General features: G+C 41.1%; 1 protein-coding gene across 9 annotated transcripts in view; it reads right to left on the bottom strand.

The window, feature by feature from the left end:
• Positions 1-3544: 3544 nt before the first annotated feature.
• ESRP2 (epithelial splicing regulatory protein 2) overlaps positions 3545-20764 on the bottom strand; it is a 42392-nt gene continuing 25172 nt past the window's right edge. For 4 of the 9 annotated variants that reach the window (XM_079316463.1, XM_079316456.1, XM_079316457.1 and 1 more), the window contains 5 exons: positions 19246-19467; positions 17780-17978; positions 16364-16559; positions 15044-15221; positions 3545-4931 (listed from right to left, as the gene is read on the bottom strand). In XM_079316463.1, the coding sequence (XP_079172589.1) occupies positions 4773-4931; positions 15044-15221; positions 16364-16559; positions 17780-17978; positions 19246-19467 (954 nt within the window). In that variant the 3' untranslated portion in view covers positions 3545-4772. Of the gene's footprint in view, positions 4932-7731; positions 7844-15043; positions 15222-16120; positions 16244-16363; positions 16560-17779; positions 17979-19245; positions 19468-20764 lie in introns of those variants that run through there. The other 5 variants (XM_079316460.1, XM_079316459.1, XM_079316461.1 and 2 more) reach the window with 4 other exon arrangements.

Raw genomic sequence — 20764 nt, 5'->3', positions numbered from 1 at the left:
TAAACTGTCAGTCTTCATCAGCAGCTCATTTTAACTGACTGAAACAGAACAAATACTAGCTCAAAAATGAAGGTGCTGAAAAACATATATTCTTTAAAAAATGAGGAATCTATCTGTTGAAAATATCATAGTTCACATTAACAAGGAAAACTTGTAGCATGTCTTGGGCAAGTCTGCTCTGCAAATAAAGAAATCCCAAGAAGAAACACCTGATCTGATGCACAGCTGCAACTATTGAAATAGACAATGCCTGTTTCAAATTCTTCAGTTTCACGTCCAACAAAAGTAATAAGAATAAACTATCTTCTGTCTAGGCTGGACAGGAACATCCCATGGGATGGGCAAATATAGAAATCATCTCTAGGTAAAACTATCATCTCAAGAGAGTGGGAGCAGAAATGACTAAATTAAACATCTCCAAACCAGCACTATTAGAGGTGTGAAAGCAGAAGAAATGCAAGCAATTGTAATTCTGTTCCTCAGGTATACAACATGGCAACACAACTGCAGGAGAAGGAGTTTACTGATTGTGAGCACAGAAAAGTCTTTTTCGAGAATCTTTGAGAATCTCTTTTTTGGGGATTGAGTTTTGTGGCTGAGCGTGAGGACTCATTCTTTAACAATAAAAGTCAAATCAGAGTTTTTTACCAAACTTCAGTTCTTCTTTGGTAAAACAGTTAAAGCTTAATGCTTTTTAAATTTTCTGTTAACACACATGCATGTAAAGACAGAGATCAATCTGAAAAGGCATTGCCACACACCACGGTCTAATCACTAAGTGGATGCACTCACCAAAGAATAAAAATCAGAATAAAAATCAGGCCTTCCCCCACGCTCCCAGCCCTCTCAGTGATGGGAGCCATCGCCCACACACCTGTGAGGCAAGTGTTTATTTGTGGAGGAGAGCTCTTGTGCATAAAGCCAGCCCATCACCTAAAAAGCATCTGCAGAAAGTTGCGGGTGAGCCTCGCCGAGGGACGCTGTTTGCGGCTCGGCTGCGGAGGAGAAGCTGAGGGGTCAAGGGCACCGCTGGCTCTGCCTCAGCTGCGGGCACGGCGCGGCCGCAGGGCCGGGAACGGAGCGGGCACGGAGCGGGGCAAGGAGAGGGGCAGGGAGAGGGACACGGAACAGGGCACGGAGCGGGCACAGAGCGGGACACGGGGCGGGCAGGGAGCGGGGCAGGGAGCGGGGCACGGAGCGGGGCACGGAGCGGGGCATGGAGCGGGACACGGGGCGGGACACGGAGCGGGCACAGAGCGGGGCAAGGAGAGGGGCAGGGAGCGGGACACGGGGCGGGGCAGGGAGCGGGGCAGGGAGCGGGGCAGGGAGCGGGGCACGGAGCGGGACACGGGGCTGGGCAGGGAGCGGGGCAGGGAGCGGGGCACGGAGCGGGACACGGGGCTGGGCAGGGAGCGGGGCAGGGAGCGGGGCACGGAGCGGGGCATGGAGCGGGACACGGGGCGGGACACGGAGCGGGCACAGAGCGGGGCAAGGAGAGGGGCAGGGAGCGGGACACGGGGCGGGACACGGAGCGGGGCAGGGAGCGGGACACGGAGCGGGCACAGAGCGGGGCATGCAGCGGGGCAGGGAGCGGGGCAGGGAGCGGGGCACGGAGCGGGGCAGGGAGCGGGACACGGAGCGAGCAGGGAGCGGGGCAGGGAGCGGGGCACGGTGCGGGGCACGGTGCGGGCACAGAGCGGGCACGGAGCGGGGCACAGAGCGGGCACGGAGCGGGGCAGGGAGCGGGGCACGGTGCGGGCACGGAGCGGGGCACGGAGCGGGGCACGGAGCGGGGCACGGGGCTCCTCCGGCAGTGCCACAGCGCCTGCGGCACCGGGTGCGGGCCAGCCGAGCCCCGGAGACCCGGAGCGTGCGGCCCGGCCCTCAGCGAGGCCAAGGCAGAGCAAGAGCGGCCGGCGGAGCTTCATCCCCGGGCCCTGCCGGCTCCTCACGGGACCGGCCCCGGGCAGAGCGCGGCTCCGGCACCGCCGAGGCCGCGGGTTCGAGCCCGGCCGGGCCGCCCACGTTAGGGTTGGATTTGATGGTTCCTGTGGGTCCTTCCCGACTCGGAATATTCTGTGATCCTGATGGATTCCTGCCCCAGCCACCGCTACTCCGTTTTTTACCCTTCCCCTTATTTTTTTCTCTTTTATCTTTTTTTTGGACAAGACCACAGAGTTGTCAATATGAGCAAGAAAGTTGAAGTTCAGAGGAAGAGACAGGGCTCTGGTCTACCCAAAATGCTGCCACCGCCCTTGCAGTTTTACACAGACAACTACTAAAAACTAGAACTACACATTGGTCCCATGTCCCGCTCGTTGGGTTTCACACACAAACCCACATCTGGAGCATCCCCAAGTTCACTTTCTGGAACTGGCTTCCAGCATCTCATGCAGGCAGGGATAGCACAGCAGAGGCTGATCGGCAGGTACAGACTGTGCCCGTGGCACAAACAGAGCCCGGCTGCGGTTTGTGGTGTGGGACAGCTCTCCAAAGCAATGTGCTCATTGCCAGCCAAGCCATAAAGGTGTTGAACGAGTACGGGGAGTGTTTACACCTAAACCATGCTGATGTGACTGAGGTTCTCCATTCCTCAGCTTGCCAAGGAAGCAGAAAACCTCAAGTTCCATACAGCTTTTATAAGAGGAAAAATCAGAATGTTTCAACAGCCTGCAAAGCTGTGACCAGCTGGACCGTGGCAGACTGTGTGTAATAAATGGACTGCACAGCTACCAAATTTTCCTCCAAGGCACAATGAGAATGTTAATTGCCATTGCACAGTCCTTTATACTCTTCCAATTACATTAAAAGTAATATTATTGGTAGTTACCATTGTGCAATCCTTTATATTATTCCAATTAGATTAAAAGTAATATTATTGGTAGACTTTACCAAGACTAATACTGAAAACAGATTAGTGCAAACACTCCCACTTAAAAACAAAAAGCTTTCCCTCCAGTCCTACCTGATTGTGCTGAAACTTAATTTGGGAGGTTTTGATGATGAAATGGTATCTGTCATGAGATGTGTCTGATTTGAGAGATACAGACCTTCTCATCTCAATGTGATTTCCTTCCCTTTCTCCATTTTCACTACAAAAAGGCTGGCTGGCTCTATCTTGACTTAAACATAGCATTTTGGGTTGCACAGAAAAGCGAGTGACCCATTAGGTCGATTAAACGCAAACAGGAACATGATTTCAAGTTCAATACTTTGTTTCCTCTGGCAACAGAAAGAGAACACTAAGCGTGTAAATAGTTACATCATGTTGCCTAAAATGTGTTGCACTAGTAGAGAAACACACATCCTACAGATTTCTGGTGTACTAGAGCATGCAAAAAGACAAAAAACCAAAATAAACAAAACAAAACAAAACCCCACAACAACGGAAAAACCACCACCACAACCCCAAAAAGACAGAGATGTCACGCAAAGTACAAATGCTCACCTAAATCTAGGAGAAAAGTGTGTAAGGCTATTTATCAGACTGATGCTCTGTGAAAATACATTAAACCAAAGCATAAATTACTTTCAAAAGACAATGCACATTGTAAGCATCTCTTTTATTTATTGTAATGTAAAGAAGCATACATCATTCAGTTCTTTAAAGTACAACTCAAATTGTACACTAACAAAAAAAGATCAATTCAGACATCCATGAACATGTCAACAACAGAATTCATTACATTTTGCTCTGCTGGTATTGCACTTGGAATGGTTTAGAAGTAAGGCACAGTAAAAACAAAGTCATTTAGTGCTACTACAGCAGATGTCTTTTTTTAAACACATGCTACACGACGTAAAAGTACTTCTAGCTTATGTATATACACACACAGGGAAAAAGAAAAAAGCATGCACTAGAGAATTCAGATTTCAACATATCTTGCTGTTTCATAATATACAAATAAAGTAGTTTAAAGATGTAAACAAATTGCATGCACATAAACTAGAGCAAAATCTTTAATACAGTATCTGAAAGCTATTATGCTTAAATAAAAAAATATAACTTATTAGTACTCAGGTTTATGTGCCATTTTTGTCCTGTAGAGATTAAAAATTTGGGTTTAGGGCAGGGAGTTATGGGTAGAAAGAGAGGATTTTTCTGGTTTTGCTGTTGGTTTTATTTTTTTGCTTTACACATTGGCAGCAGTACACTGGTAAGAAGGTCAAATATGGCTTTGCAAAACAATGTCTAATGAAAACATGAAAAAGCACAATTGTGTTTGGGATTCAGCATCCTGATATTTTCCAGTCAAGAACAAAACAAAACATAACTCAATATGATCTATGCTTGGAACTGGTTAAGCCATGTATTTCAAAAGACCTTTCTAAAGACATTTAAACTCTACAAGAACGAGACACTTTGTCAAGTGTAAACTCTTTTAAAACTAAACACAGAAGAATCTGAATGACTCAAGCATCGCTTTCCACTTCAAATGCTACTGAGTAAGTTTTGCCCGTGGCTGCTGTAGCTGAAGTGCTATTGGACTGTCTTCAGAATTAACTATGTGCCAGGAGTGGCTTTGCTTCGCTTTACACAGGTACAAAAGAAATTAAGTAAATTAACTGCATAATTTTTGGTTTCACTTTATCTTTGGCATAGGAGATGCCATTTTTCAAATCAAAAAGGACATGCACTATGCTGCATTCCAACATGTTATGCTGAAAAGGCACATTTGCTGCTGCCTGGGTGGCAAGGGAAGACTTCTCATTTTGCAAAAGGCACGGTGATGAGTGCAACATCCTTTCCTCATCCTCCAGAGAGTGTTCAGTTAGACCAGGTACAATTGTACACAGTGGCTTCCCAGGAGCTGCCCGTTTCTCTCAGCCACTGCTTTCTTAGCTAGATCCAGGCTTGGAAAAGTCACCAACGCCTCACCACTGGGCTGGCCACTAAAGTTGTAAAGCATGAGGATGGAATCTGCTTGGAGCTGCAATGGTACAAGAACACAAGAGAAAAAAAACAAAACTATTAAGACCAGAGACAACACCTGAAAATGCAGGTTTTAATGCTGGCACATTTTTTAGTGCATCTGGCGCACTCAGTTCCTGTGTCCATGGTGAAAATATTCTGGATGTTAAGAATGGGAAGGAGAAAGAATCAAAGATTAAAGGAATTTCAGCTTTTATCTTAAACAGCAGCACCTCTTATTCTGCTGAATACAGTGCTGTAGACATAATTCTGTTCAAAAATTTTGCTAGAGAAGCAATTGAGACTAAAGGTTGATAAAGAGTGAGAGTTATATATAGGAAGTGAATGGAACAAGAAATCCAGTCATGAATAATTCTTGTACTGTGTGGACTACTGGCCAATTGACAAAGGCTATTAAGGTATGTCAATACTCATAGACAAAGTTCAAAAAACCCCAACCCACATGCAAAAAATAAAAGAGCTGTATGAGTTCTATGTTGAGAGAATGAGCTGAACTCAACACAAGTATACAATGCCAGGAAGGTTTTTCAGAAAAATTTAGTAAAATTTGGGGCAGTTCGACTGAAATAATTATTGTCATCTTAACAAGGCTAAGGAAAAGCAGGTTAATAGATGAGATTTAGTCATTGGAGTTGATTTACTTTGGAGGGCATTTGCCCTCATGAAGTCTTAAAAAGCAGTTCCAAATTGCTGAGTTCAAAGCAGACATCACTGTCAGCCCTATTGTACCCCATCAATTTTCCATAAGATGCAGGAAATTCTTCAAAGTTAAATTTGGAACTCCTGGTTGTTGGATAGAAATGAATCTCCGTGAAGTTTCAAAACCAGAAATTTAAGGATCAAAAGCTCAGCATATAAGGTTAGTTTTTTTGAAAAACAGTCAGAGTTAGACAAAGCTATGCTGGAAAACCAAGCAATTTCATGAATGTTAATTCAAGTTCATGTGACACATGTCCTCTTGAGTTCATAAAAGGTTAAATTATTTAAGTGTTTCATTTCTGTAGAATTTATGTGTGTCTGGTATACTACAAGAAATAGCAGACTTCTCAGTTATTACCTATAGCATTTCATTCATATATCATATATCAGCTTTACATTCATACCTATGAAAATAAAGCAAGTGCATGCTAGAGCTTCACTCACCCAAACATTGAGCAGGCAGCAAAAATATTCTTAAAATATAAGCAACAGTACACTTTAGAAACCAAAAGCATGCATAAGACAATACAAACTTTCTATGATTTCTTCTCAGACAACTAAAGTTAGTAAAAAAATAGCATGCAGTAAGAAATCCAAAAACAGATTTAAAAAATCATGTCTAAAGCCCACTTCTAGTTTGGAAACAATCTTGGTTTATTTCAGAGTAACCCTCCCTCAAAGAGAAAGCTGTACACAACTTGGGTTGAGCTGCAAATCTGAGCTAAAAGATGCTCTTCTCTAAGCCAGCTCTTTGCTGTTAATCCATATGGGATCAACTCATTTACCATCAGTCTAGAATAGAACTTTAATATTCCAGCTCAGAGTCAGCTGAAAACACACATGGAGCACAGTTAAGACCTCTGAGCACAGAGGAGAGGTTTAAAAACATAGTTTAAATAGCAGTATTGGTGTAATACCAATGTAGGGATCCACAAATTCATGTTATAACAGTTGTATAGAAAGTTACCAGACAAGTCTACACATTCTGCAAGCAACATAATTAAAGAGGTAAATTAACCCCTTCAGTTTAATTTTAAGACATACTGGCTTTACACATATTTCTAGAGAAATAGATTTTCTGTCTGTACATGTGTGTTTTAAAATTAGATTCAGATTCACAGAAATTTTTTCCTGGATACTACTCTGTACCACTTAGAATTCAGACTGAGCTACTCCATGAATTAGTCAAAGACTGTTTCCATGTCATACTTAGTAGAAGCCAATTGCTGGTCTGTTTTTCCAGTTAATCACCAGACCATGCAGTCTATCTGCTCCTTACAGATCTAACAGAGAAAACAACTAATTTGGAAACTACTGAGTTGATGGTTGTTAGTGAAAGTACATTTGTCTGTGAAAGTAGGCACAGAATGTGACTGACATTATTAAACTGAAAGCTTCTTCTGTTTTTTTCTTAAGGAAAAAGCAAATGTACTAACTAACCAGTAGCATTTTGAATGGAATACTGTAGTACTGTGGCATCATGTACTCCACAGAGGCCACAACAAAATTTCTCTAATAATTATGTGTGAGTGCCAAAAATACAAGCAAGTTTACTGTTAGCAAATCTAGTTAGTTGTATTAGAAAGTCACTATACCCAAAAACCTCTTCTGAAAAAAACTAATGTAATATTTCATATTGCATTAAGGAGATCAAGAAAGAGATATTAATCTCTAGCCAGTTATGTGGTATGGAAAAGACAAAGCCAGAGGTCTGGGGGTTTTTTGCACACACATTTGTGTGTGCTTTCTAGCAATATTGGGGTGAGGGGAAATCATCTTCTACCACTATTAAGAGGAAAATATTGGACTCAAAGGTTCACATGAGATACAAGCATCAACAAAGCCTCTGGAAGTTGAACACACCATCTGAGCAGAACCAGGCAACCACACTACCTCCACCACTGCTGCCCAGCAGCTACAGATCACAGATGGCCCACGTCCTGGGGTTAGTTGATTTTTGAAGCAGAAAGACTAACACCAGGATCCCATTGCAAGCTACTAAGGGGGAAAAGCCACAAGCAAAGATGTCTGTAGCACCAAGCCCTTCTTTCCCTTCCCGTTCACCTCTGGAGCCCCAGGCTCTGGCAGTCACATCTTACCTTCTTCAGAAGTTACAAAGAGTTACAAACAGACCCACTCTTTCGGTGCTTGTAACACACTCCTGGCTTGATCGCTCAGCTGAATTAGGCCATTGTAGTCATCAGGTGCATACTACAGTACAAGTGTGACATGGGACAATCAGCAAGAGAAGGAACAGGCTGGCACAGCAAGCCACACAGACCATCATTTCCAACCACAATTAAGAGCATCAGCTATAACAACTGGCAGGAGACACTGCATTGGACAAGCTATTTTTATGAAATATAAAAAAAATGCATTAATTGTATTACTGGTTGTAGAAATAAAGGAAATGCTTGTGGGGAATATTCTAAATTATGTATTTGAACTGCTTCTCATCAAGGAGGGGAAATAACTCAGACCATGAAGTGCTCCTTTTTTCCTTCCACTCATGAGATGGCAGAACCAGGTAACCAAACTCTTACATTTTCACAAGCACAATCATGAGCCCAGTAAAGGCTCTCACTGGGACAGATGAGCATCTTCCAGCCTGCACACTGAATGGGGGATCAGGATAATTGTATGGATATCATTCAGATCTTTTATGCACTCATATAAATGAAGTGCAACTTCTTTAGGGTAGAGTGACCAACACTTGAGCTGTAGACAATGCTTGTACTCCATAGACTACACCAATGTAATGAAAGAAAATCAATGCCCCAGCATGAATGCATTCACAAGGTAAAATAGCATTTATCCTAGTGTAGAGTATTTCTGCACTGGAAAATAAAATAAAGTACCCAGTGTAACAGCATCATGATAGATTTGTAGAAGTAATATAAAAGAAAAATAATGACTGTACACAACAGTCACACCAACAAATTTGAACAACGACCACATATGTGAATCAAATCTAAGAATTATTTGAAATCCTGAACCATAATCAGTCATACTATTGGCCTGGTACAAATATGACATACATAGTCAGAAAATAAATTTTGGAGAATATGAAATTGTTCTTAGCACATAATCATTCCAAATCACATATCCTGGAAAGGGACTGAGCATTCTTACACATGCTGCAAAGATTACTTGAGTGGCTTCTATAATCCAGAAGGGTGTTTATCATAACCTGAGTTGTAGAATATCTCATTGGCAAGAAGAGTTTCCTGTCTCTCCCCCAGACAGACTAATGTTTTTGCACTAACACTATAAATGATTGCCAAATACACACAATGTAGATGCACTATGCTACCTTTCCTTTGATATTTCTATAATACAAAAAGTCTCCTGCCAGCTTAGGGAGAAAAGGGTATTATATTTGGGCATACAGGACACTCATCCATCCAAAGGGAAGTTGAAAAGAAAAACACCAGCCATCTCAGTACACACCTTTCACAGAAAACAATAACCAAGAGCCCAGAGAACATAAAAGAAAAGAACTCCCCAGAACTGTACTACTGGATTCTAGCCACCTTCACATCTAAACCCAAGCCATTAAGTAAAAGATAAATATAAGAAGTATTTTCTAGATAGTCTCTGCCAGGGCAACCAGACCGTGCAAATATTAGATTTATCAGTTCCCAGACCTGCCCTTGAAACAAATCTACAAAATGCAAGTTTACTCTTTGGAAGGAATGTCTCAAGATAGTACATACTTTAGATTATCAGTAGATGTACAGTAGGCAATGTTCTATAGTCTTACTCTTGTAAGGGACAGTATTTCCTAAGTTACACTTGAAAAGGAATAAACAATGTGGAAAATATCAAAGTTGGAAAAAATATCCTGTACGGAAATGTCAGAGCTTAGGCAAAGACCTAAAGAATGCCAGAAAGAAAGAAAAATAAATTCATCAAATAGAAACAGAAGTAGCTTCTAATCACAAGGATAGGTAAGAGACTGCAGTCAATTAAAATAGAAGCTGTGGAACAGTTCAATACACAACAACAATTCAAATAAAATGATAATTACCCTGATTTGCCTGAGTAAGCACATGATTGTGAATATTTCTGATTCTGTCTGCCCCATAAGAACAAAACAAGAATATCCAACCACACAGGAAAAAAACAATGGTTAACTGATTAATAAAGATGCAACACACTATACTTTCTCCTTGAATTTCCTTTTTCTTCAACGTATTTGATTGCTTTGTTCTTCTCTTGCTGAGAGAAATATGTGACTGCCTTCCCCTCACATACTGTGCACAGATTTAACCAGGTCACTAACCAGTAAGTCATTGATTTCCATTGCATTTTTGCATTTCCTACAGTGCATAATCAAAGCTCAGTCTAAAAACAACACATGCAAAACAATCTAGAGAAAATAAACCACTAAAAAAACAAAACAAAACAAAAACAAAAAAACCCAAAACAACACAAAAAAACAGCATTGAAACTGGAAAGTATATTTAGACACACTCCAACCAGAAAAAACACAGGAAAGGAAAACATCATAGGCAAAATGGCCACTTCAGCTGCAATTCTCACCCAAACTACCCATAAACTTTATTGCAGAACAGTTCCCAAAGGGAGCTCTCAGACTCTGGAAAAAAGCCTAGTTAGACTAAGCCTGGAATATAAAATCAGATTTAAGGGTAGGTAACTGCAACCTTTAGCACAAGTCAGGAGAAATAACCTAAACTGGCTTTGCCCTTAGAAGAACATCAGTTGTACCATAAGACTGAAATATCTGAATGCCCTGTGGAACAGAACCTGAACATTGTGTGTATCAGAGACTAAAACAGGTGATGCCTGCTCCAAAAACCAGCGGCACCCTGTTCCAGAGGGTGACACTTTAGTCTCTTGCTTCCAGCGTGGGAGGCAACAGACAGAAACTGTAACCACAAATTTACTTGTCCCAGTCTCACAGATACTTTCTCCACACAGGCAACATTTCTAGGTGGGAGATAAATTCAGAATAAAGCAAAACAAGCAGCGTGCTCTATTCTGAGAGTGTGGGGGTGAGCATGGAACAGTGTCTGTATTGCCAGATGATTTCCAATCCCACTAAGTGGGAATTCTTCCTTGCCACTTCCTCTTCCCTGGTCAGAGGGTGCCAGCCCTAGGCAGGCACACAGATGATGGGGTATCCCCCTGGCAGACTACAGGGAATCAGATTTCAAAAGGAACCCAAAGGAAATACAGAATGCTTCTTTGTTTAAGCACACGTTTCAGGAAAAAAACCCTCCTAATCCCTAAAAATTCAGTAACAATGAAGTCTGTTGTCCTGATGCAACGGAGAGATGTCGTTAGTTTCTTTGGAATGTAGCCATCCATCCACTTTCCTTCACTTCCTGGCTACTGTTCTAAACACAACTCATCCTCCTCCCCTCCACCAGCATTCTGCATCTCTGAAGCCTTGGAGGACTAATATACTGCAAAAGCACTTTATAGCTACAAAAGACACTTAAGCCCAGTTCAGGTTTAAAGAACACTACTTAAGCTTTTCATATGTAGAAACATGAACACAAAGGAGTTTTTACATTTTTATCCCAGCCTTCTTCAGGAAATTCAGGGGGCTTTAAATAAAAGTTCAGATGGTGACCATGGCCCCTAAATCTTAGTCATCTAGTTTGGTTTTTTTAACTGCTTTACTTACACATAACCTACCTAAATAGCAAGTCTGCTTTCTAAGAACTGTCCCACAGGGCTTTTTTCAGGCAGGCATGAGTTCACTTCATGCCAACCTCCAAGAAACTGGGCAAGTACTGCTAAAAAGGAGGCTGAATACCAGCCAAGACAACAGCTGTGAACTAGTTTTTGGTCAGCTAAGATCATGGGCACAGCTAATGTGCATCTGCTTTTACATTAACCTAACAGCTCTTGTCATGATATCAACCCTGTCACTATTTGCATTCTCCTTAAAAAAATTTTTTTTAAAACTGCACACCAACAACAACCAAACAACAAGAAAAGAAAACAGAATGAAAACACCAACAAAGTCAGTATGTGAAGACTAAAATATTTTGCATTGATTAATTTAGTGGCTAAATAGTAAAACTCATCAAGTATTTAGCCACTAAATAAAAATAAAAATACTTCAGCAAAAAATTTTGTTCTGCCATGCACCAACTTCACATAAATTCATCACAAGTGCTGTTCATTTAATATTTACTGGAGTTCTCTCACTGCTTCTGCAGCTGTACAGAGTGACAGCCTAAAGTTCTGAGGAGTTCTGCTGTGTATTATCACTATATTTGCACCACTTCTCCCTCAAACTTTATCCCATGGTGTGAAACATAAGTTATTTTTCTGAATTCCTGAAGAGTCTCCTCTCAATCCCATGCATGGATCTCCAACAAAATGCCCAGGATCTGCTAAGCAGCTGGTGAATGCTCTGGTGAGGGTTTTGTTGTTCTTGTTTTGGTTATTTTGGGGTTTGTTGTTTTTTCCAATGTGGTTTTAGTTGGCTTGGGTTTTGTGGTTGTTTTTTTACCTTTCCTTTAGCTATGTATCCAGCATATAGTTGGACTCAAATCAATGGCCATAGTGCTTTACAGTACAACTAAAAAGCAGTTTAATGTGAATTACTGAATCAAAGAGTATTAATATATAGCTCTTTTGAGGATTACATACACTAAATATTATACAGAAAGGTGATGGGGAAAACTGCCATCTCCCTGATTCACTATTAAAATTCTTCCTGGGTTTTTCAATTGCTCAATCCTAGTTGCAATAAATACATGCAAACTGGAAGGAATTTTCAGCAATAAAAACAAGAAAAGAGAATTACAATAAGCAGCTGAGCTGCTGAAACACTAAACAAGAGGCTAATGCTAATAAAATTAAGTGAAAATTATAGTGCTGATCTGCAGACTTTTAAATTATTTGTTTTTGGAAGCATGTACTGATGTTGAGACCAGATTGCTGAAGCCCATGATAGGCAAAGTCTGTCTCTTAAGAGGCAGGTCTGGTATGAAAAGTGCTTTCACTTAAGTAGCAACATGTGCACATGCAATATACAGAGCCCATGAAGCCTGAAGGAAAAACCCAGAGGAAAATAAAGCAAGAACTAAAACCTAAACCCTGCTCCTTTCAGACAAGGACACACAAAGACAAAAATCACCCTTCAATCCCAGCTCTTCGATCTGGTTCCCAGAATACCAACACTGAAGTCCATTGAATACCAGCATCAGTTAATTGTACAGAGATTAAAACCATGCCCAAACCACTGATGATTGTATTAAGGGCTCACTTTATGAACCAGCAGAAGCATCGTGCAATAAATCCTTGGGTGGCAGCAGAAAATGAGAAACAATGTGAAGAAAGGGGAGGAAAAAAGAAAAAAAAAATAAAGATTAGTTATTGCTGCAGAGATGCAATATCGTCCCATTACAGTAAATCACCATCTCTTTTTCCCCTGAAGGAATGAATGAGTACAAAACTAGCATTACCACATGTGGCATTCCAAGAACAATTCAAAAGAATTCCTGGCTCTTTGGTAAGATTTTGACCCTGATCTCATTTGGACAACATCTTCTAAAGAAATCAAATAGGTGACCAATTTAATAACAGCAACTGATAATCACAGGGGGTTGTAGCACCAAAATATAGGTTTCACCTTGTGGCAAGATTTCTGTTCATCTGACCATTTAATTGTGCAGTACAAACACCAGGACCTGCTCTCCAAATGCAGAAATGAGGAGAAGGGCAATCTGAGCATGAGATACAAAGTCCAGATTCACTAAACTGGAGATTTAGTGAAAGGTACTAGAGGTGGTCACTGACCTGTTCCATGGATAGACAGGGTCAGGCCACATCTTTCAAAGGTGGAGTTACACTTCTAGCTGAATTTCAATTTAGCAAATAAGCTTCCACACTTAAAGATTTAATACATCCATCATCTATGCAACAAAACCCCCAGCCAGCAGAAAGCAACTAAAAGGGAAAATATCGATGGCTAAACAATAGCATGAATGATTATTACTAATGATTATTAGCATCATGAAAGCCACAAATAACTGAACTTTGTTTGAACTCTGGAAATATCTGTGAAAGAAAAAGTTCTAAAATACAAGAATATTCCGTTTCTTTTTACTATTCATCAAAATTCACAACACTTTTTACATGACTATCTTTTTCTGCTGAAAAACTGAGTATGCAAAATGCTTTCAAAACATAAATGTAAAGTTCAAGAAGAGACAAAGGTAGAGCACTGCATCTTCCAAATACTCAAAACTTGGAACACACATTTAAGCATCTCTTCTCAGATACATTAATTTGCATACCAGACATCTGGCGCAACAAATTAAAGCTCATTGTCTTGTAAGAATATTAAGGTTAAAAAAAAAAAAAAAAAAAAAAAAAAAGGAAAAGATACTATGCCTGAATCCTTCCTATTAACTCTAGCAATATCACTGTAATCCCAGAATGTTGAAGGACAAACATGCAAAAATTGTTGCCTTTTGACACAAATCACTTGCTCACTTGCAGTGTTTGAGAGCCACAAAGAGGATTTTAGTTCAGGGCTCCCAAGCAGTACCCAAAAGGGCAGAGCTGGTAGCTGTGTAAGTGCTTTACCCACAGGAGTTAAATACTCACTAGAACATACCATATTAAATTACCCTTCCTTTTAGCAAAGATGCCATGACAAACCATGGATGTAGATACAATATCCTCTGAGAGAAAAGGCAGAAGACATGGAAAGCCATTCCATGAATTCAAGTAAAGGCTGCTGGAAAACAGGGTTTGTACCTGGTGGTTTTTTGTAATTTTTTTAACTTACTAAGAAGATAAGTTTCTGTTTGCTCACCTGAGAGCATTTCATCAGTCCATACAGACTGATATTACCTATAGTACATTTGCTGTCAGTTTGGACAGCATGGATAATACAGATTTCCTATAGTTTGCAATGTAATACAGCTTTAATGAAAGATGTTCCTTCCTGTAACCAAAACAAATAGCACTTGAAACAGTGTTTTACCGAGGCATCTGTGCCTCTCTTTTTGCAAATCACCACACCCAGATCACAGCACTCTGCATTAGAAATCTGCAAACTTTAAGTACTGGAGGTCAAACACTGACCCCACCAAAAGGCTCCCACCACCAGGACTGAAAATTTTGGCAGCCCCCACTTTCCTGGGGCAGCACCTTTGCAGCCCCACTCACCCTGGGGCTCTGAGATCTTCAAACTCAAACCCCAAGCCCAGACACCAAACCACTGCTTCCAAATCAGGATTTGTTTATTCAATGAGAAGTAAGGCAAACTGTGTGTTATTACACTTCAACCTGCCAGTTGGATATACAACATGCAGCTTGCACACCTGTGTGGCAGCTTCCAAAAGCACTCACTTGCTCAGTTTGCCCTCCACTGATCAATACTCAGAGGTTTCAAGGAGCAGGCTGCATACTAACCTGGTACCCCTGGAAGAAACTGAGTATCTCCTTCATTCCTGTGTTATATGGCAAGCCCTGCATCCGGACTAAGGCTCCAGGCTGGGGCAGGATCGGAGTGTGGGTGGCAGTGGCAGCAGCTGCCACAGCTCCTGGAGGAGCTGCAATGTACCCCACCGTGGTAGGAGATACTGGAGGACTGAAAGAGAGACAGGGAGCAAAATTGTTACAAAAAACTGCTTCTGCTACTCAGAACAGACAAAGATGAAACCGAAAATTTAGATTTGAAAATAATCCAAACACCACAGAAAAGCAAACAGTCCTGATTAGATTGTTTTGTGCACTTTTAAAATTTCTCTTCAGCCTCTCAATCTATTTTTAGAGAAAGGAGGGAAGGGGAAATAGTTAACACTTGTAGTTAAAGACATAAGGAGTGACATTTGTTATTTCACAGGGGAGTAGGAAAAAGTAGCTACAGATGACTTGTTTTAAGATCATTAATAAAAGCACAAAGAAATAAAGGAGGGGTGTGCCATAGTGTAAAAATGAGGAAAACGCCCAAATCTGGCATTTCTGAGCCACAAAACAGTGAGTAGTTAGCATTTCCATCTCTATCACGGCCTATCTAGCAAATTACCAGATACTCAAGCTAGCAAGTGTCACAAGCCTAAGAGCTATAGAGAACAAGCTATTTCCCCACAACCCCTGTACCAGACTTCAGTGACTCATGCTGATACCATCTGTGGGAAGGGAAAAGGTGGAGATCTGCTTTGCTTTCACATGTAAAAATGCTCTTTGGTTTCACTGATTCACAAAATCAAACCTAGTACTCACCTATGATGAGTCTTTCAGTACTGAAAAACAGTACTGTAAGTAAAAGAACAAACTAAGAGGTAAGGGTAGAGGTGTATATTGACACAGCATCTCTTTTGGCCAAGAAATTGAACTGCCTTGATGGCATTGTCCCAGTGCCAAAAAAACCCTATGAAATAATAGGCCAACATTATCATGAGATTCAAGCAGAACCTACAGGGGAGATGAACCCCCCTATAAGGTCACAGAGAAACAGTTAAAATGGTTTCTGCCTCTGTTGCTGAACACTAAATTCCCAGGATTACCTACACCAAAACTGCAAATGTAAGAGCTGCTCACAGGCATCCACAGAATTGCCTGCTGCTCTGGGATGAGAGGTCAAGAGGAGCAGTGAAATCTCGGGGTTACCTGGGCTAGGTGAAGAGGAGCAGTGAAATCTTGGGGTTACCTGGGCTAGGTGAAGAGGAGCAGTGAAATCTCGGGGTTACCTGGGCTAGGTGAAGAGGAGCAGTGAAATCTCGGGGTTACCTGGGATAGTAAGCTGTGTAGTTCATGTAAAGCTGAGCAGCCTGGGCTGGGTAGTAGGTAACAGTTGGAGGAGCAGCTGCAGAGGCCTGGGGCGTCCTGGTAGTTGGCAAGAGAGCTTGTGGCTGGTAAAGGGCTGCTGCCTCTGCAGGGATCACAGCTGCTGTTTGGAAAGCAGCATAAGCTGGTGGAGAAAGACCTAAAACCAAACCAGGTCACAGCAATAAAAAGCAATCAGAATGGAGAACTCTCGGGTGAGTAACTCCTCTCCTACAGCAATGTCATTAAAACCATCTGGGCATGATTGATGAACTCTTGAGCAAAGACTGCTCTCTAGCCTCTCCCCTGGAGACCTTTGCTACCTCCTCAAATAACAAGCAGGGCATTTGGAATGAGTAATTCCTAAAAGTTCTCAACTCCTAGACCTGAGCAGCCTTGTCTATATGTAGATGGAAAGTAGGGAACTTCAGAGGTATTAAAAGAAAAGCATAAAGCCATGTGCATAGAGAAAGCAGGAGTGCACACCAACACACCCTCGTGTTTTCTAACAGAAGTTGTACTCTGTGGGACAAAAGCACCATAATAGTAGCTACACATGGGCATCCATAACTGCTGATGACCATGAGACTCCAAGTATAAGCTTCCTACGACTTCAAAAAGTATTTTTAGGACATAGAAAATGGAAGACAGAATATCCCACTAGATCACTAGTCTGATGCATTTTGATGAATAAATACCTAATTTGTACAGGAATAATAAACTTGGCTTGGTGTGCAGTCAAATTTGGTTTATATACTATATTTGGAAGCTTTTTACTGTTTTGCCAATACACATCAGTATTTGTTTTGTGATTTGATAATGAAACTAATTAGAACAGTACAGTAAAATTCCATTATAGTTCCTCAGTAAGGTTTACTGTAATCTTAAAAAAAAAATAAAATCCATCCAACTTCACCACTCTATGGTTGGTTAGTATATCACCCAGTGGGTGTTTTCCATCAAAAATAAGCCCAAAGAGTACCTTCTCAATGCTCTGAGGCAAGATAGCAAGAGCACTCATTGGCAGCTGGAATATAGAACTTCTCCCCATTTTAAAAATCCCTCTCATTCCAAGTAGGTTTCACTACAGGCAAGTCTACTGCAGAGCTCAGAAGAACAGTACACCCATAAAAAGCAAAGTGTGCAATAATTTCACTGGCAAGGCCTTGCTGCCCTCTACTCACCACCGAAAATACAATAAAAATGCCTCTGATCAGTCCCATTATTGCCCAAAGGGAACAATTCCAATCTTAGCATGTACACAGATGGATGATTATTGATCATGGCAAAACCCGAGTCAAAAGGTGAAAGGCCACAAAGCTTCAGCACCTACCACATGTCAGCCTTTAGCAGCAGAGAGCAGAAGAATTGGAGACTTACATGGTAACTTACATGGCGGTGGGGATAAGCCACTACGATTTAAAGTGCCACCCATTAAAACAAAGTTCATCTCCTCTCCAGAACACTGAAATACTTCCACATAACGGTCCTTCATCATTTTTTTGTGACATTTTTGAGCGACCATAAAGGCTTTGTCAGCAGATTTCATTTGGATAAAAGCATCACCTGACGGTCGTCCCTAGGGGAGACAGGGAGATAATTGTAGGTCAGTCTGTTATTAAATGACCCAGATCACAAGAGATGCAGAAAGGACTAAGATCAAACATCTACCAAAAGCCTGTATCATTATTCCTTCTCTGCCATAAGTGACTCACAACTCAACAATTCTATTTAGGAGCAATAAAATCAAGACTCATGCAACAAGTGCCCAGTTAACACAATGCTCCTTCAGTCCTCTGCAGAAAGAAACAATCCTTGAAACAGTAGCATTAAAAAAAGTTTGGAGGTCTCTCATCCAAAAGGTGTTCAAAGCAGGACTTTCAGTTTACATCAGGCCACTCATGGCCTTCTCCACCTGAAATCTGAGCATCTCCAGGGATGGAGATTCCATATCACCTCTGGGAACCTGTTCAGGTGCTTAGCTAATTTGTCATTGTGATTTTATTTTTTCTCTTTTTACCCAGATGGATTCTTTTATTTTTTAAATGCAGTTTATTCACACTGTCTCTTATTTTTTTGCTGTTAATCTCTAGGAAGAGCCTAACTTTTCCTTCCCTATGACTAGTTTTGAGGTAATAATACAACAGCATAAAGTTCCAGATCCTTTAGTAAATCCCATAGCTACATGAGAAATTGATTTCTAGGTCTGATTTTCTGCAGTCTGACAAATATACCTGGCTGTAAAAAATACAAAAAACTTCCTTAACCAAAAAAATACACACACACACAACTAAAAATATAGATCTCTCATTTGTTTTCTTTAATACCTCAGTATTTCTGTCATTCAGAACTTACTTTTAACACAAGAGGGAAAATATACATCTCTATGATCACATCATTAAAACATACCCAAACCACAATTTTTAATTATCAACTTTCTTTAAAGCCTGAGCAACTGCTAATCAAGTTATAAAAACTTCATTTTGACACAAAGATCACTCAAACTACGCAGCAGGAACCCTGAAGCTGACAGAGCAGCTATGCCATCTAAAGGAGGCATTTCCATCATGTGTCTCCAGCCTCTGGCTGGATATCCTCCAGGATAAGATTATTCCAAGAATAAGCTTCATCTTCCCTAGGCTGATGCATATATACATACAGAGAGAGAAAAGGAAGGGTGTATGTAAAAGAGGAAGAGAAATGAGGCAAAGAAGGCAAGACAGACAAAGAGAATGTTGTATTTTCCCAAGGTTGGAGAAGACTAAAGCCAAGATCAGGTAAGCTGTTGTGACTTCTAACCTGTTCAATCACTGCAAAGTCACTCCTGCCGTGCAAAATGCTGTTACCTGCTGATTAAGGACCATGTGAACTCCATGGGGCTTGATATCCCCTGTGGCATCTCCCATGAAGTCCAAGATGTCATCGATGCCAGCAGTGTAAGGAAGCCCCCTGAGCCGGACGCAGTCCCGGATGCTGCCCGTGGCAATGGTGTAGGGAGGGGGGATCACTGGGATGATGGGAGTTGGAAGAGTTGGAATCAGAGGTGTTGACATGTATCGATTAAGGACCTGTTGGCAAAAAACCCACAATCATCTGTCTGAGCACAGAGCAGTTCTCAATACTATTTCCAACATCATAGAAAAAAAACCCCTTCTTACACCTAATTATTGCAGTTAATTTCCTGTTGGGCATTTGAAAATTTCAAACTCAGAAAAGGGGAGTCCAATGAATTCAGTTTGCTAGACTGCAATAACAAACTTTTCTCATGTCAATATAAAAAAGTTAATAGCCAAATACTTATAGCATCTCAAAAAGGAACATCTGAAATCACATCTGTGCTAATAAAGTTGCCAGTATTGCCACATATAGTTCTTAGTTAAATCAGGGTAAATTAAAAACAGCCATTTTAAAAGAACTGAGACCTGAAATAACTAGTAAGTAAAAGCACTAATTCTAATTTATTCTAAAACCTGATTGGTTAAGTGAGGGTGTTTATTTGTTTAACCAGTGCTCATCTCCAAGTACAGAGTTTCTGAGGAAAAAATAAAAATTAAAGATAAGAATATGACTTGACTTTGATCTCAACATTTTCTCTTGACTCATTTCCAAATGACAAAGGGAACATATGACACATGTTGGGGCTTACTGATGAAAAACATTTTTAGTGATGACTATCACAAATAAACACATTCTACTGAAAGAGGTACCAAAAAACAGGTTACAAAGCTTTAATTTTGTTATTTGGCTTTGGGAGTTTGTTTCAAGAATCTCCTTGAATACATTTCAGGCCAGAATATCTCTCAGCTGTGTAGAGAATACTGCAATTACTTTGTATTAACACTTTACTTCTTGTAATTACTCAAACAAGTAGCCTTGTTTGTAATTACTCAAACAAGAAGCAAAGAAGTTCAGGTGTCAGCCTGGACAGCTCTCATAGAGGAAGAAGTAATGACATATTGGTAGAATATAATTTATAGCCAGGTCACCCTAAAAAAGTGGAAGCAGAGACTTGGTTGCTGTGACAGAGTGATTTTGCTCCTTAGAGGATTTTGTTTCACTCTCTCAGGAGGGAAGTTGTGGGGGAGGGGGAAATGCCACTTCCCAATCTTCACAGCACACAGATTCTCAGCTGTTGTAATATCTGTATCACAGTAGTAGCAATAGTCCACAAGTGTGGATATTCTTCCCCTTGCCCAATCCCTTCTTCAGGAAGGCTTCACCTGCCTTACAGGTTGCACAATAACTGTGTTACGTTTTTATAGGCAGTAGTTATGCAAAGACAAGACCAAATCTAATAGTGGCTCCCAGTGGTTATGCAAAGACAAGACCAAATTTAAAAGTGGCTCACTCTGGAGCCACCAGTGC

Source organism: Erithacus rubecula (assembly GCF_903797595.1).
Source record: "Erithacus rubecula genome assembly, chromosome: 12".
Classification (NCBI taxonomy): Eukaryota; Metazoa; Chordata; class Aves; order Passeriformes; family Muscicapidae; genus Erithacus; species Erithacus rubecula.
Note: the sequence above shows the minus strand (reverse complement) of the source record. Positions and strands in the feature narration are given on the sequence as shown.